Raw genomic sequence first — 17,586 nt, forward strand, 5'->3', positions numbered from 1 at the left:
AAGATACTGACCTGTACTGGTGAATATCTTCAAAGGACTTGGTGTTGTTGATGGCAAAGACACACAGAAATCCTTCCCCTGTTCTCATGTACTGGTCTCTCATGGCACTGTACTCCTCTTGCCCTGCGGTGTCCAAGATGTCTAACAAGCAGGTCTCTCCATCAATGACTACTTGCTTTCTGTAGGAATCCTGAAGGCCATAAGAGGGAAAAAAGGAAGGAGGATGCATTAAGACAGGGCTTGGGTCTGGCTAAACAAAGGGATGCAGCAAGTGCATCCCTGGGAAGATGCCAGGTCACGCTCGGCCTGCGTTTAGCTTCTATTAAAGAGACAACTCAATCTGTTTCAAAAAGGGAGAGGAAAAGGAAAAATAATAATTAAAAAACAAAACAAAACAAGGAAACACAAAGGAAAAAGGGAGTAGCTAAGCAGGTTTCTCCTAGTTTGTTTGAGCCACAGAGAAGACAGCTCCTGGCTTGCTCTCCCCATTCCCAGCCCTGCCTCTGGCAGACCAGGCGCAGCTTCATCTCTACCACACTGCACAACCCTCGGCAACTATTTCCTAAGCATTATTTAGTCCCAGTTCTAATCCCTTCTGCTGCCACCCTGCCTGGGTGCTGGAAGGGGACACTCAGAAGAGGAGGCTCCAGCCAGCCAGGGCTTCCAGCCACCATCTGTAATCTGCAGGACTAGAAGGTGTTTAAAATGACCTGGAAATCCAGTGCCTCCAATGCATCTTAGATCAGGCACTGGAGGCAATATGCCACCAGTAAGGTTGCAGACTGGGTTTGATGGTAAACCTCTTCCTTAAACATGAGAAAAAAAATAAAATCAAATCATGTTGTGAGCCGGGTGTTTCCCACAACCAGTCTGTGCCCAGAGGGCTTCAGGAGAGGCAAGAACTATCCAGGCAGGTCCTTTCAAGTTGGGGGGTTTTCCCTGCAGCAGAGGCACTCACAACTTATCACAGATGTGAGGAGGCTTGGAAATCACCTAGGGCATCCCTCAAAAGGTTTCATTTTGAAGGCAGGCTCCTCAAAGCACTGCTCCTTCCCACCATGCCTCTCCCCATGCTCAGTCCCATCGGCAGGGATGCTGCTGGGGCAGCCCCTGCATGGAGGACAACCTCCTCCCTCTCTAACAGCCATCCCCTGTGGACAGTGCAGCATTCTCAACCCCCAGCAAGAGAAGGAAGCCAAAATGAAAGATATGAAAAAGGTGCAAGTCAGCGGTATGACCACAACAGTGCTTTGCAACCACTCACAGAGGCTACGGCTGCAGTTTAAAATTAATTCAAATGTCGGCTGCTCTTCCAGTGACCACAACAATGTTATCAGATGAGCTTTGCAGGTCTGCAGACAAACAGCCGACACAGCAAAGGTCACAACAGGACCAACAGCAGCACAGGAAGGGAATGGGGCCAACACAGCCTCCATCCTTTGGTTCGTTACTAAACAACGTCATTTGCTGGGACTAATTAAAGTCTTTCTTCACCTTGCAGAGAGGGCTGTGAAATCAGAGATGAGATCTGCTCTGCCACGACCTTCTCAGCTGTGCCTTCCCAAAAAGTGGACTGCTGACCCATCGAGAATAAGCACCGCGTGATAAGCTGGCTTCCAGCCAACCACTCTGAAGGCAACTGGCAGGCTGCCCTGCAGGAATGTGCTCCCATTTCTAATCAATAATGTATCTGGAGCCTCCTTGGTGCAAGGGGACCCTAGTGCCTGCTCTGCCCAGCAAAGCATCCTCCCACCCCTGCACCTTGGCTTGGGTACAGAGGACCAGCCTCTTGGCACACGTGTTCACAATTAATTGCCAAGTCCCCAGTTACAGGAGGTCTCTCAAGCATACAGCATGCAGATGGAGGAGAGATCCCACACCTCAGCTCAGGTCATCAACAGGCTGCCTGTGAGCCCAGCCAGCTTGCTTACAAGGCAAAAGCATTAACTGCCTTGCAGAGAGGATGCTTTGCTTCCTGCAAAGGAAGGGGACAAGCTCTCCCTATCGTTGCTTTGTGTACAGCTTCATCCAAACCCTGCCTCAGGATGGCAGTTCAGTCACACTGCCAGCTGACCTGGCTGCCACTGCAGGAGTACCTGCCACCAGCCCACATCAGCACCCTGCCTCAATGCTCCTCTGCAGCCCCCCATATCCTACCCTACCTTCATGCAGAGGGGAAAGCAGCCACATGCAGCTGTGAAGTGCCAGGCAGTAGAAACAACATCTGTCTGGCGTTCAGACTCAGGATCCCAGGCAGATGCTGGGAGCATCCCGGATGTCCTGGGGGTCCAGGCCAAGACGTCCACTTGTCAAACGCTACAGTCAGGACATGATCAGAGGCTTGGGAAGCCCACTACTGGCCAGCTGCTAGAAGCTGGAAGATGAACCAAAGAATTTCTCAACACAGTGAAATTCTTTACTCCATCCCTGCTTATTCACTATGGGACAATGCCAGTAGCATACATTTTCTTGGAGCCCTGGCCCTCCTGTTCCCAAAATCAAGGTCTTAAGGTTTCTCAGCAGTAAAAGAGTAGGCATGAGAGCATGTGCTGTCGTGGGTTGGACAGTGTTGAGTTACAGGGCCAAACGTTTGCAATAGTGAGTCAGGAGGGGAGCAGGCATCCAGTCAGGGTCTCTGCCCCAGACAGGGGACAAAACCCTCCTGCCCTGGGGAGCATCTTCTCGGTGCACCTTGACCCACTCACAGCCGCCATTTGCAGCACAGCCTGGGCTCAGTCCATTTGGGTGACAGGCAATGCCTTTGCTCCATGCACGTATACTCTTTTTTGCCCCCTTTTATCCTGCTCGTTTCAGCATTGCTGTGCTGCTTGTTAGCTGGCTGAACAGTCATAGTCAGCTCCTGGGCATGATCCAAAGCAGCTTAGTCACAGGAGGGTGGTTTGTTGGTCACATTTGGATGGCTGGCAGGTAGCTTTCTGTGCGTCCTAAATCCCCATAAAATGAAGCATAATTAAAAGAAGTCTCCTAAAATGTACGAGAGGATGGCTGGGGTAGCAGGGGAAGGGAGGTATAACCAAGGGAGTTGCAAAGGCATCAGGGTTGGTGGGACCTGCAGGTGGAAAAGTACCAGGGGCGAGAGGGCTAAAGAGCTTTTGGAAGAGGAGAAGAACACAATGGGGCCAGAGGGAACAGGAGAGGAGAGAGTAGGCATCTCCCAGGGCACTGCAGGAGTGGGTAGGGTGAGGAGGGTGTGCTGGGAAATGCCATGCAAGGTTTACATTCCCCACTGCCTGTTTACATGGAGAAAATTCCCTGCAGGGTACATACAAGGGGCAGGCAGCTGGAGACAAAAAACACAGGATGCCAAAACCCAACAACATCACAGGGTGAGAGCTGCCTCTGCCCACCTAAGGTCCAAGAGAGGACTCATCCATGCAGATGTCTCCCCAGGGAGGCTGCTCTCCATCAGCAGCTCTTTTGCCGAAAACAACCTGGAATGGGTTTCTAAGAAAAGTATACAGTGCTACTGGGGATGAGCACATGAGAGAGGAGTTGGAGAACAAGGCAACTGCATCCATAAGCAAGGAGACTCAGGAGCCCTTAAATTAAATTCCAGTCTCTGCCATGGACTTTCTAGGTGACCTTGGCCAAATGACATAATAGCATGTGCTTTTTAAGTGCTTTCTCTCCTTCCTGTCTGTAGGATTGTAAGACTATTTCAGCCTTTCTACCAAGCCTTGTCTTGCTTGTTTATTTAAGTTGTAAGCTCTTCAGGGTGGGGACTACACATACAACACCTACCAGAATAGATTTCTGGTCCCAGTTGGGGCCTTTAGCCATTATGATAATAATAACTGCAGCAACCACAGCTGTATTTATACGCATCTGGCAGAGAATTCTTTAGGACTGCAGACAGGGAGGTCATTGTCCAAGAGACATGACAGAGCTACAATTTGCCTTCCCAGGATGGACTTACTCCTCGTGCAGAGCAGCAGCTGCTACCCACATCTCCCCCAACAAAGGTGTAAGTCACATAGAGGCTAATTAACATGCCACTAGCTGCAGAGATAGCAGACAGAGAATAGAATATGTTTTTAAAAAGTAAAAAAAAAAAAAGAATAGTGTAATGGATATTGAAGACCAGATCCCCCTCTACCCCCGTACAGCCTGTGAAGACCACAGGGTCCCTGCTTGCTTCCTCAGGAAGTTTGCTGAGCTAGACAGGTCAGTGCTACCATCCACATTGACTGCGAAACCCACACATCAACCTCTAACTCCTGGCGATGAAGCAGAGGCAGCACTCTGTGAACCACAACAGTTCAGCTGCTTGGCACGTCTCAAACTGCAGGACATACATAATACAACCAAGCTCTCATAAAATCCATTTCATCAGTAAATCTCAAAATATCCTGCAGAAAAAGTCAATATATTTACTCTGATTTGACAGGAGGAGAAATGGAAGCACAGGCACAAAATGGTTCTTCAATCCCAAACCTTTAATCCCTCCCTATGCTGTCATCTCATCAGAAAAGAGGACTTTTTTGCTGCCTCTCAGCACCTGCCCAGCTCTGCCTGCTTCTGCTGCCTCCTGTGTCATCTCTCTTCAGCAGACATCACTGTCCTTCTGCAGGAGACACAAGTCGGTCACCGTGACCTCTCAACACACATGTAGCGACTCAGAATAGCTCTGTAAAGCAGACAAACATTCCTAATCAAGTTCAGACTTGAGATCAAACTGAGTATGCTCTGGGTTGGAGACAAGGTGGAGAACAGCAAGAGGAAAACATGCAGACAAGACAGACCCTGTGCCCAGAGCCACTTACCTCTATCGTGGGGTCATACTCATCAACAAAATGGTTCTGAATGAGCTGTATCGTCAAAGCACTTTTCCCAACACCACCTGCTCCCACCACCACCAGCTTGTATTCAGTCATCTTCCAGCTGACCCCAGCTCAGGACTTCCAGGAGCACCACCACCTGCAAGGAGAAACATGGTCACCATGTTAGGAGAAGTTACTTTAACATGGGCAAAATAATCCATCAAACTGAATAAAAAACTATGTTTATCCTGTGGCATGTTGCAATCCTTAAGCCTGACAGTCTGAATGCAAACTTCACAGATTCCCTGAGCAAACTTCAAGAGGTGTTACTGATGAAAAGACAGAGGTACATGCTGTGTAAATCAACCCCTAAAGTAATCAATTTAAGAGGTCTGGTTTTGCAGAAGTGCTCAGTGTTGTCCCTGACTTATCTTACCTCAAGATGACAATCATTTGATAGATTTAAAACCCTTGGCCAATGAGGTTGGGATGTCAATTCCTACAGGAGCAGGGAAAAAACATCCAGCCCCACCCAAATATGCTGTTACTGCCATGTCTTCAACCCTCAAGGCTGCATTAAACCTCAAACCACATGGCAGGTTTGAGACAGTGCCCATCCTCCAGCAAACGGTGCCTCCCACTGTGCTGGCCATCAGAGAGGGAGGCCGGTAGAAGGGGCACCCCTGCTCCCGAGAGATGAAGTTGGCATGCCCAACAGGGAATAAAGAGCTGCTGCCATGAAAAGCTCTAACTGAGAAATGATGACTAGGTCCAGGATGAGCAAACTACACTTCTGCAGTACTATGTACTTGCCACGGCCCATCAGCAGGAGAAAATTCACATCCCCCCAGCTCCTCCCTTAAACTTGTGCTCCAAGCCCACTGAGAAAGAGGAACTATTGCAGGAAGATTACAAAACCTCAAAGGTTTAAATAGAAATCCATCCTCATTGGACTGCAGGCCCTGCCCTCTGAAAGTCACTCCAGGGTCCAACACTCATTCTCAGCTGCCATCTGCAAGCTCTGGGGAAGGCGCCCAAAACGCAGTAGGTAGCAGGAAGACAAGCTCTCAGTTCCCCATGACAGTCAGCCTTCAATGCTGCCTGCAACGCTACTGCACATGGATTAGAACACGCTCCTTGCCCCCACCCCAGATAGTTAAATCACTCAATCCTCCTCCCAAGGCTTGCCAGCCCTGCTCCCAAAACTCTGGAAGCTTGTACGAACTGTGCCACTCCAGACCACTCCAGACCCAGACTGCATTTAATGCATTTGCTAACGCAGCAGAAATCTAATGGCAAGGAGGCCAGAACTTTTTGTCTTCAATCCCCACCTGACTGCAACTCTAAACCACTCTGACAGCTCCATCACCCACTCGAGCTGGGAGCAGTCAGACACAAACATCTCTTCCTGAAGCCCGTTTCTGAGCCGCTGTCTCGGTAGTCGTAAGGCAAACAAAGCTCATGCCCTTCTCAGCATCCAAGATCCTAAAGAGAGGCAAAGGAGGAGGTGCCAAGGAGCAACCAAATAACAAACATGATGCCACCCTAACCCTAACCAGGACCTCTGGTTGCTGTGCTGCTCTTCACTGCTGGAGAAGCAGTAAAACACCATGGAAAAGTGGTGATGGGAGAGGGAAAATGAAGTGGAAATAACGTCATACCCTAGGTGCCTACCCAAATGTGCCACTTTTTCCTGGGAAAGTCTGATCTGCCTCTGTTCTGGCAGCCAAGGAAGAGATGCAGACTGAAAACAAGACTACAGGAAAGAACCTAAGTGCATACATTGCTCTGCTCCATTAATGCACACCCTCACGTCTGTGACCTTCTCACATACTCTGCTTCTCAGGGACAAGAGAGATGCCCACCCCGGGCTTCTTATCTCTCTGGGCAGAGACAATTACCATGAAGGACGGTGACAGGATGAAATGGGGACTGAGGAACAAACGCTGACTGACCATCTCCACCAACACTGCTGGCCAGGAGAGGATCGCTCCTGCAGCAAACAGCTTCACTGCTGAGCACAGAGGGGTCTTGAGGGTCTGAAGAAACTCTGCAACCAGCTCCCATCTTTCATTATAGAGCAAGGAGATCTGCAACCCCCAGAAAAACACATGGTGGCTGTAAATAAAGGCCTGTAGTGGCTACAATGGACCTTGCTCTGTATCTGATACTGATGCTGAAGCAGTTGCCACTATGATGCTCAAGAAGGACTACACAACTGCCCAGGCCTATAGGACTTGCTATAAGGCAGTGAGAAAAGCCTTGACTCAATATAGGGAGGAGAAGACATGAGTTCTCAAGGAGGAGGTCCTCCCTTAAGACCAGCACAGTGGAAGGCATTGCCTATCCCTTCAGAAGACCCCTAGCCCACGCAGCCACACCAGCCTTCTGGTCCACACTGCAGCAGGAGGTGGGGGCCACGTGGTCACCCATGTCAACTTAAGGGTCTTACTCTGCTCAGGACCACAGGTGAGCTCCACTGCACAGCAGAGGGGCAGCCACACACCAGCAGGCCCTGCACATCACCACCTTAGCCCAGAGCTTTGAGATCCGGCTCCCCTAGAGAAACACAGACCCACATTTTCCTGCTCCACACCCACCTGAGAGGCAGGGGAAATGAGAGGGGCAAAGGACCTACTGCTAATGCATCACTCATGGCCAGCACACAGACAATTTACATACAAGAACTCTGCAACAGTTGGTGTTTGCTCACCCCATACCTAAAAGGTGCCAGTCTCAGCTAACTCCTCACTGCTCTGCATGTCATCCCTGCCCAACAATGGCAGAAGAGATTCTGCAGCTTGCAGAGGATAGCAAGTCCAGCCTACTCACCCATTTCCTACCATTGCTTCAAAACATGTCCTAATGCAGAGCGAGAGCGTGGGGAATGATGGACAGCTCTGGGCATGAGAGCTGCTCGAATTAACGTGTGCTAAAATCGTGTGCTTCCTTTCCCAAAGGATCCACAATGCAAGTTCCTCACAAGCAGCATGCACATCCAACTGCACATCAGAACATGTGCAAATGCCACAAAAGAAGCAACCTGGCCAAAGGGTGTAAGGAAAGCAGGAATTTCCATATGGCCAAACTCTGCTAAGATTGGGCAGCCAATCTTATCCTTAAGTTGACCTTACCAAAACCATCTCACAGCTCCCCATCATGCTTTTTACTCCTCAACATGGGAAGAAAAAGGCTGTTAATTGATGCACACATGGTTTCAGCAATGGCATGGCTGTACCTCAATGCCACATGAACATCACCACCCCCACCACAGGGGCTGGTTCATGGAACAGCCATCCCAAAGACAATGTTTCTGGCTTCCTAAAAATCAGAAGCAGAGAAGAGAGCATGGGGCTCCTGTCAGAACAACTGTAACAGACACCCCAAATTCTCATGCTGGGGACACACCAGATGGACGTTTACAGACTGTTGGTGGTTGTGAAAGCTTCTCCTGATGTGAGGATTTCCAGTTTCTATTACTCAGCAGCTAAGACAGAGCCCACATAGAGCTGACCACAAAATAACAGAGGGAAACACAAAAGCACAGCCTCCCAGTTCCACACAGAGCAGGAACAGAGCTTCTTCCATCTTCTGCAGCTTCTTCCATTCTTCGGCAGATCTGTAAGGTCTGATCCAGGTCACCACCTAGTGTTTCCCCTGCCTATCCAAACCTATCACCTCTGCAGTACTCAGCTACTGCACACCCCAAAAGCCACAAAGGGCTGTCAAGCAACAGCTGAGTGAGATGGCAAGGAGGAGAGCCACTCAGGAGCATCATCTGGAAAGAGGAGAGCTGGAATCCGCATGCCAAGCCAACAGCCCCAGCGTGGAGCTGGAGCTGCCGCTGCTGTATTTCCTGACCTCGTGGATTTTCTCCTGTAGTGAGAGGGCTCCTGGCTCCCATTCAAAGCTGTCTAGGAAAGACTCGCCGAGCGCTTCCGCCTGGCAGCAGCAGCTGCTCCCAGCCCAGTAGCCAGAGCCACACAGCTCCAGCAAACAAGAAACATCTGCCAGCCTTGTGCAGGAAGTGGGGAGAGCAAGCAGCCAGCCCTGGTGGACACCAGCATCCTACCTTTGTCTTGCAGGGAAGGGATGAAGATGTGGGTGAGGGCAGAAGGCACATCACTTCCCCTGCCTGTACATGCTGGGAAGCAGCATGGAGGCCTTGCCCACAGAAACAAGGACCAAGATTCTCGGCACAAGCTTTCACTGAGCTAAGACCTAAAGCAGGTCTAGGCATCAAGGCTACAGGTGTTACCTAGAGATGCAGCTGTGTCCTGCAAAAAACAATCTGATCTTCGTGGTTCCTATGCTCCAGCACAGAGAGGTGGTTTGGGGGACCTGACTGTGAAGCCTCCAGAAACTTACTCACCAGAGGTGAGGAACTCGAGGGGCTTGACCCCATCAGTACATCACATCACACCACCACAGTTTCAACAAAAGCTTAGGCGTCAAGTGAAAGGGACATGCAGTGGTTTTCCAGCACGTTCACCCCAAGGGAGGCTCTGACACTCCTTCCACAGAATAACTGAAGGAGCTTTCTCTGTGTCCTCTGTTTCCTCCCATCACCTTGTATCTCTCCCAGGATGGACACCAAGCCAACTAAACAAGTCAAGAGACAGATTTTTGTGCAGCACTGCCGTACTGAGGCCAGTCATGGCAGAAGTTTTACAGCTGTTCATTACTGAACATTTACCCTCTACCTGTCCACTGGGAGTCTCTGCATTTAAAGGCACTGAAAGTCAGTTTCAATTCTGCAAATCTCTTCGGGCACATCTCAGACCAGGCACCTTTTCCTCCAAAGCATGGTCCAGAGGAACCCAGGAGCCCTATGACCACAAATGCCACAGCATTTCATTTTATTTCCCTTCAGCAGAGATGCCCTGCAGGCAGAAACAGTCTGCAATCCTCTAGGAGAACAACACTCATCTCAGCCTTTTACCAGCAGTCAATTCCAGCCACGATCCTACTCAGTGATTTCTGAGCATTGGAAAAGTAAACCTTGTTGGCTCATTACGTTGACTGTCCAAGTTCCTCAGTTTGCTCATGCACAACTGTCATCAGCATCACAAAACACAGCCTCTGAAGGGACTGAAGGAACCTCTCTAGTGGTTTGAAATGCCACCTTTTGTTTTTACTCTGGGATCAAAATGCTGATGCTCTCATTGGCCTGCCCAGCCTGACAGAAATTATTCTGCTTTGCAGAAATGACTTGGAGATAATAAATGTCTTCTACTACGGGAAAAAAAGAAAAAAAAAAAAGCCAAAAAGGAACAGAATGGCTTCTTCTATCCTCTGCTAGCTCTTCAAGATCTGAAGGAGAAGACAGTGTGTCCCAAGAGACTGAGCACAAAAATACTGTTGCAGAGGAAAAAAAAAAAAGAAAAGAGGTAAGGAACGACATCATGTAGGAGGTTCAAAATACAGATGCACATTCAAGGAGAAACCTGTGAGGAAGAACAGCAGAAAGCTGCAGGCAGGTTCAAGGCATTGGCAGGTCTGGAAGAGAGGGATTGCTGCTCTGTAGCAGCCATAAACATGTCCCAGCAGCAAGGTATAAGCCACGGCTTTGCACAAGGTCTTGGACAGGCATAGACTGGTCACTGCACCAGGCCCAGCCCTTGCAGTTTTCAGCTGAAGCACCTGTGGCAACACAACCCCTCTGCCAGAGACTACACAACTGCAAAGAGCTTGTGAAGATATAGAAGGACAAAGGAAAACAAGATAGTACCATCCTCTCCAGAGCTGCTACCTCTTCTCTGTTCCCTGGCTCCTGCTTCAGCTGTCAGATAGTTGACTAAAAGACAAAGCTGTGCAGTCATTGCTTGTTGGCAGCTAGTGAGTGCCACTACACTGTTCTTGCTTTCCCTCTCAAACAATAAATATTCTTAATAAAGTTCTGTGTTGCCAGCTTATTCCAAGAAAAACAACCGGTAGAGGTAGCTATACCTAAACTACTCAAACCAGCAAACAACCTAAACAAGTCAGTAATGCAAAAGCTCATAGAACAAACCAGCTACCCAAGAGCCTCCCTCTGGATAAAGGAATTGCCCACCCACTCCACTCCCTCCAGCCAATAGAGGCCAGCAAAATCATTACACTCCAAAGAAAGATGAGCAGGCCCCTTATCTCAGGAGCTTATAAATCAGGACTGCTCATGCCCACATCTCTGGCATCATGCAAGTGCCATGAGGAGCAGCGTGAAATTAGGAAACTCTGGCAAGTACTGGGCTATGCCTGGAAATCATAGTGGAATCTTCACCTCCCACCATCACCTCCCATCTCCCTGATAACAAGTTGCTCATCCCACCATACTCTCTGCAGAAGAACCAGTCTTCCAAGCTAACTTCCACAGAGAGAAAGCTGTTAATCACTGCCAGTCCATGAAAAGGGTGAAAGAAACATGATACATCCCACACCACTGCTGAATGCAGACCCTTCAAAAAAATCACAAGCAAATGGGAGAGACCACCTGTGCTAGCACCCAAGTCACTTGCCGAAAACACCAGTTATCTGCATCTGGCAGGGCAAGTGATGTGAAAAAAACCCCCAAAACTAAAATCAAAGATGGTTTTTAAATTATGCCTGTGACTTATGATCTAATACTTAAGTGCTCTTTGAGACTCCAGATGAGCAAGAGTAGCCTGCTTAAGGAAAGAAGAGACTGAAGCTGTGTCTGAAAGTTGGTAAAGATGGATGCACGAAGGCATGAACATGCCACAATGCAGGCCAGGACAACAGGGGACAATTAAATAAAAAATGAACTCTTATCTTGCAGTCAGGACTTAGGACCTAGTGTTGAATCTACCAACACATGTGGGAAAGCAGTGTGGGGGAGGAAAAGCTCTCACTGTCGAGATGCAGAAGGCTGCAAACTGCCAGGGCTCCTCTGCTTTCATCTCCTCTCCAGCCTCCTTGGGCCAAGCAGGTGGTTCAGAGGCAGATGCTTCCCTGCCTTGGCTGGCAGCCCTCCACCTTGCCCTGGAAAGAAGACTTCTCCCAGGCCTCTCAGCCTTTTTCAGAAAAACAAATGATAAAACAGAGAGGCCAAGGTGCAGCTTAAGAGAATAGGTAGCTTTTAACTTTCCTTTACATTAAAATCCCACCTATAAACATTAATGGGATGGGTGAAAGGCAGCATGATGTATCTTGAGTATATAAAGAGATGGACAGGTAACCAGGAAATTTTAAAACACAACCCACAATATAGATGACAGAAACTGTTAACTGTTAAAACACGTGGTACACAACCACAAACCCAAGCTCTGAGCAATATCTTGGCTTGCTAGTCTCAGTACCAAATTGTACTGATTTTCCCACAAGATATAAGGTGCAATGACTAGTAACTTGGACCAGATGAATATGCAGTGCCAGTGTAAGTGGATCTATGTAATTACAAAGACAGAGAATATCAGGCTTTGGGGAAACTGCTGCCTGGTAATGGCATGGAATTGCAAGAGATGCTGTCTTCAGGCTGGTTTCCTAAGGTACCTGGTATCTTCTGCCTGGTCCTCTTGGTGATGAAAGAAGCAGCTGCAGGCAAGCTTCCAGGGAAAGGTACAGCCTCTCCCATGATCCACCAGTCCTGTCATCATGCAGGTTGCAGCCATCTGGCTCTCTGTTGCAACAGCATAAGAAGGGACAATTTCAGATCTCACCACCAAGCTGCAAGAGATGGAGCACCCACTGCTAGAGCTGGAGGTGGTGGCCATGCATGAACAGAAACACCATCCTCCTCACTGTAGAGACAGGCAAGGGGATGCAAATAAGTCAAGGGACTGGCCCAAAGCCATCAGTGGGTGGTAAAGCTGGAAACTAAATTCAGGCAATGTGACTTCCCATCTGGGGTCTTTACCTGAGACAAAAAGCTCCCAGTAAAGGTTTTGGATGGCAAAGCCATTGGTCTCCTGCTGGGTCTTTGTGTTGGGCTGCCAGAGCTGGTAGCTCAGCTCCAGCCCAGTTTTCCTAGGCAGAGACAGTTGGGGAAGCAGGGTACATCAAACAGGAAAGCCCAGAGTGCTGAAAAAGGGGCCCTGTTCTCCAATTATCCTGATGAAATCACAACCGGGTCATGGGAAATGCAGATAGGGCTGGGAGCAGAGGGGCAGGCTGAGCATTGCTCCTGTTTCCCCTCACTCAAAGCCAACTGCAAGAAAGGGGGAAGTCACTGATATAAGATGGCCTTGTACATCACTTAAGGAAAGGGCCAATCCCAACCTGAACACCACTGACGCATATCAGACCAAAAGAAGTACCCGGTAGTCAGGAAAGGCACTCCCGCTATGAGATTTCTGTTCTCCTCTCCTTCCCCATCCTTCCTTATTCCTCCCAAACAACTGTTGACAAGGAAAAATTAGGAAACTGGTTTCAGGAAATGCATCCAAGCCATTTTTGCTGAGAAGAATTTGCAATGGAAATAGGTATGGCTGTTCAGCTTCCTGCTTGCTTTAAATCCTAACACATGTATCTTCACAGCAAATACGTGGATAAGAAAACAGCATGGTTGCAGCTGGAAAGTTTCAAGAATGATTTTGATAATGTTTTTAGGGGTTTGTTTGTTGTTTTTTTAATGTAAATATTTAATGGATAAGAGACTTTTTAGAAAGCAAGGTTTTGGAGCAAAATAATATTACAAAAGTAGTGGTGAGCTCCAGTCTCCAGGAATGGAATGGTGCATACAGCACATATCATATTACAGGTGTTGCAGCAGAAGGGTCCAGACAACAAGCCAGCAGCATCAAATTTGGGTGAAAAAAAGGTGGAAGTTGATGGCCAGCAGCAGAAAAGCAGACAAATGAGTATCTTGGGACAGTAAGTGCCCAGTCTGCTCCTGCCCACATGACACACATACTCTAGATGGCTAACCAGCTTCCACAGAGAAATAGGATCCTCTGGGAACAGCTCAAGTCTCCCTAGTAGAAACACAGAGTAGGAGTGAGAGGGATCCCTCTCTGAAGGGACAGCCAGTCCTGGCTGTGCTGAACCCAACTGTCTCTTGGGGTATGCTTTGGTTAGTCCTCAAGTTGGCTCCCCCAGTTTCCCTGGACAGCACTTAGGATCTTAGAAGAGGAAAAGCAAAGTCAACCCCCATCCGTCCTCTCTCACATGTGGTATATCACAGGCTGTTAAACATATTTTTTTCAAAGCTTTTTCTCTTCCAGGGAAAGAACTTTTCTTCTTCCTTGTTTTTCAAAATAGAGGGTAAAGCAGGACAGGTGCAACAGCATCATCTCCCCAGGCTAGTTGTGGATGAGGGGCAGTCCATCTTGGGATGAGGGACAAAGACTGAGTTTCCTTATTGCACTTCCATTCCCAATGGGACATCAATAAAAAGCTGTTCAAAACAGTTCATTCAAAAACAGAGCTCAAAAGAACAGCCAAGATCAGATACTTCCAGAATGTCTCTTATTAGTAAGCCTTTTAATTTACATGATCATCCTCTCGCACTCATTTAGCCCTTGCAGGCACACACCCTTATTTATTAGCAGAGCAGGGATGAAGAGGAAGAAGGCACCACAGCAAAAATAAAACCTCCAGGGCTCACTTTAGCAAATCCAGAAGCAGCTGGGGAAAACGCATTAGAAAAGCAAGTGAGGGGGCATCTTGGAGCCAAAGACAAGGTGACAGCAGAAAGAGGAGATAAAATGAAGTGAGCAGGCACCTGCTGCTGGGAGCCTGTCCCTGCTCTCCTTCCCACCACGATACATTCATTATTTGCAGGGTGACACAATGCTGTAACAAACATGAATATGCATCGGTAATTATGCAGCAGATATTCAGGGGCATGTTGCTGATTTATGGACCTGGCAGCTGCAACCTAGAGCAATGGGGCAGCAAATGCAGCTGGCACAGAAGTCCACAGAAGACCTTCAAACCAGCCCTTCAACAGCCATGGCAAATGAATTCATCATGACCAAGTCTGTAGCCATGCAGAGCCAACCAACACATTGTGTGTGCAATACTGAGCAACACTGACAGAAACAGAGAGGTCCAAAAGGTGCAAGAATTAAGTTTGGATCAGCAGATTTTATTTAAAGTTAGGGTCCTGGATTACCCGAGCCTCACTTTGCTGCTCATGGTAAATCTCAGCCACAATACCCTTAGTAATGTGATTCTCATATCCTGGCCCTCTGCAGCAGTCTGGATTTTAAAAAAAAATTCAAGCAATGCTGCTGTGAGTTATTTAAACACATCACTGTCACAGCACAGGCCTGCTACAAAAAAGACTGAAGGTGTACAGATTGCTCTCCATGCTGAAAAGGAAGGAATTCCCCTCTTCTGGATCTAGAGTAACAAAGGGACACTGCCAGAGACTCATCCTGCCTGTCTTGCAAGGATCACAGTGTGGACACAGAAGACATACTCCTTCAACTCTAAGTAGCCTTCAAACAGGTTCATATATCCCACCCCCCAGCAACGCACAGAGCTGCAGATCAAGGAAATAGTAAATCCACCCTGCAATGAAGAATCCACAACAATTAAGTGACTTGCTGACAATCACACAGGAAACCTATGGTAAAGCTGGGGATTTCTGCTGCCCCACATTCAAGCTTCTGTCCCAAGACTGTCCTTACCAATGGCTGCGGTTGAGTGTGCAGGGGACAGGAACACAACACCTATGCCACCACCTCCATTACAGCCTCCAGCATCTGCTGGCAGACCTGCACAATCAGCAGAAGCCGGGTGGGTTTCCTTCCAGAGCTTCCTTGGAAGTCCACAGTGACAACATGCAGGATTTGGGTGGGCTCACAGCCAGCATCTGCAGAGTAACTAAGGCTGAAAAGAAACCACAGAAATGCAAGACACCAAGCCTGTGTGAGATGTGGCCCTACCTCAACACTGAAGCCCAACAAGCTGATTAACAAATAAGCAAAGCCTCTGAAAGCAGAAGAGTGATTGAGCTCCCTCTGATAATGCCTAAAGGTTAGGTATAACCACATCATCTTAGAATCCCCTCAGTTGAATCCCATTCCCTCAGACACCCTGGTAGAGGCAATGAGTAGATCCAGATATGGCTTTGGCACTGCACTTGAGATGACCATAAAGCTTCAGAGACCCTGCCCTACCTCTTTGACTCAATTTAGGTGTTTCTCTACACAGATCAACAATTGACAGAGAAAAGAGCTACACAGGGCTCTGATCGTCACTCAGACCAGCACAACAGCATGGACAAACGCTCCCTCCACACATGAACCAGAGTTGCTTGTTTGAAAGAGGTACAGACAGGAAGCAGACCATGTCCTGAGCTTGAGATGACATCTGGCTGTGAAAAAGAGTCAGAAAGTCCATGAAGTGAATGGACAAAGAGATGCAAGGGAGCTTTGACACAACATCCTAGCTGCAAACAGGAAGAAAACCTTGAAATCTTTAGAGAGAGAATGTCTTTAGTAGGAAAAGTCAGCCAGAGACCAGCACTTGCCCACAGCTGGTACTACCACGGCAAGGACCTGGTGACCAGACACAGCTGGCACACACAACACCCTGTTCTTAGCACCTGGTTTCTCCTGAGAGCATAGAAAGAAAGAGATCACGCAAAGTTCAACCCAAAACATCCACAGCATGAGCTGGAAGAGTCACTGCTTGGGAAAAGTAAAACAGGGCAACACGATCCTGCACGTGTCCTTCTAGCTGAAGCATCCTTTTGTCAGGCATGACAATGGACCTTCATCACAGATCAACCTCTGTTCAGCAAAGTCCCCAGGTAAATACCACACAGCAGCAAGAAAAGGTCATGGGAAGGAAGGAGAGAAGAAGAGTAGGAGATGCCCAAACTACAAACATCACTTCTTTTTATATATGTATATATGACTTCCCTTTTTCTTTCCTGGTGTCTAGACATCTCCCAACTAGCCTCTCAGACCTTCTGATCCTGCTGCCCAAGCACAACTCTGCAATGCTGGGGAAGCACATGTTGCAGAGACCTTTAAAAAAGAAACACAGCAGCATTCACTGGATTTATTCTTGGACTTTATGAGGCTCATGCGAACAGTTCTGTATTTGACCTGAAAAAAATAACCACAAAAGGCAAACCTAGAACTTCAAAGGCAACTTTTCCTGACAGCCCTAAGACATTATCTGTGTGTAATATGGATAAGGTGCAAGCTTTTATAGCTTATCAAAGGAAGCAAGAGGACAGAATAAGACAAGGAGTAAGAACCAAACATGAGTCCCAAAACTGAGATCTCACCTTGAAGGTTCACCTTCAGGAAAAGGTAAAAAGTAATGACCTTGCATTGAATCCACTAAAGACAAGACAGTCAACACTAGCTGAGGACCTCACTTGGTCTATTCTAATTTTCAGCCTTAGCCAATCTGGAACATTTGCCCCTCCCTGCATCTTGAGACAGTAGCAAGGTAGACTGACATTACCTGTGAAAGCTACAAATATACCTTCATTAAGCTAGGGAGGCAAAGAGAGTGCCTATGGAGCAGCTATAAAACTGAGCCATCATAAAGCAGAACAAGGAAGAAGGTGGTGATTTTCTCCTCCCTGGAGGTCTGGCTGCCATGAGGAATTGCATATGGTGCTGGTGAGTGCTGGCACAGAGAACTTGCTCCTGGGATCACCAGCTGAGTGTCTTCCCAGAACCCTCTACTAAGATACACAGAGCCTTCCCAAGGAGTTTCTGCAACAGGAGTGGCAAAAATAAGCCTCCAGTCTCTGGTTCATCCAGGTGGAGGTACAGGTGTCTGTTAGACAATGCTTCGGGACCACAGTGGAGGAACTGCAGCAGCAAAGATCAAGCTGACTCAGTTCTTTGGCTTTGGTTTAAAATATAATAAATAAAGAAAACAAAACCTGAAC

At 48.0% G+C, this 17,586-nt stretch overlaps 1 protein-coding gene across 1 annotated transcript in view; it reads right to left on the reverse strand.

The window, feature by feature from the left end:
* HRAS (HRas proto-oncogene, GTPase) overlaps positions 1-17,586 on the reverse strand; it is a 40,800-nt gene that overhangs the window by 5,631 nt on the left and 17,583 nt on the right. Inside the window, exons 2-3 of the mRNA XM_027642324.1 lie at positions 4,785-4,938; positions 12-190 (exon numbers count right to left, since the gene is read on the reverse strand). Of these exons, the coding sequence (XP_027498125.1) occupies positions 12-190; positions 4,785-4,895 (290 nt within the window). The 5' untranslated portion in view covers positions 4,896-4,938. The remainder of the gene's footprint in view (positions 1-11; positions 191-4,784; positions 4,939-17,586) is intronic.

This window comes from Corapipo altera, unplaced genomic scaffold, assembly GCF_003945725.1.
Source record: "Corapipo altera isolate COAL_440 unplaced genomic scaffold, ASM394572v1 23b, whole genome shotgun sequence".
Taxonomy (NCBI): domain Eukaryota; kingdom Metazoa; phylum Chordata; class Aves; order Passeriformes; family Pipridae; genus Corapipo; species Corapipo altera.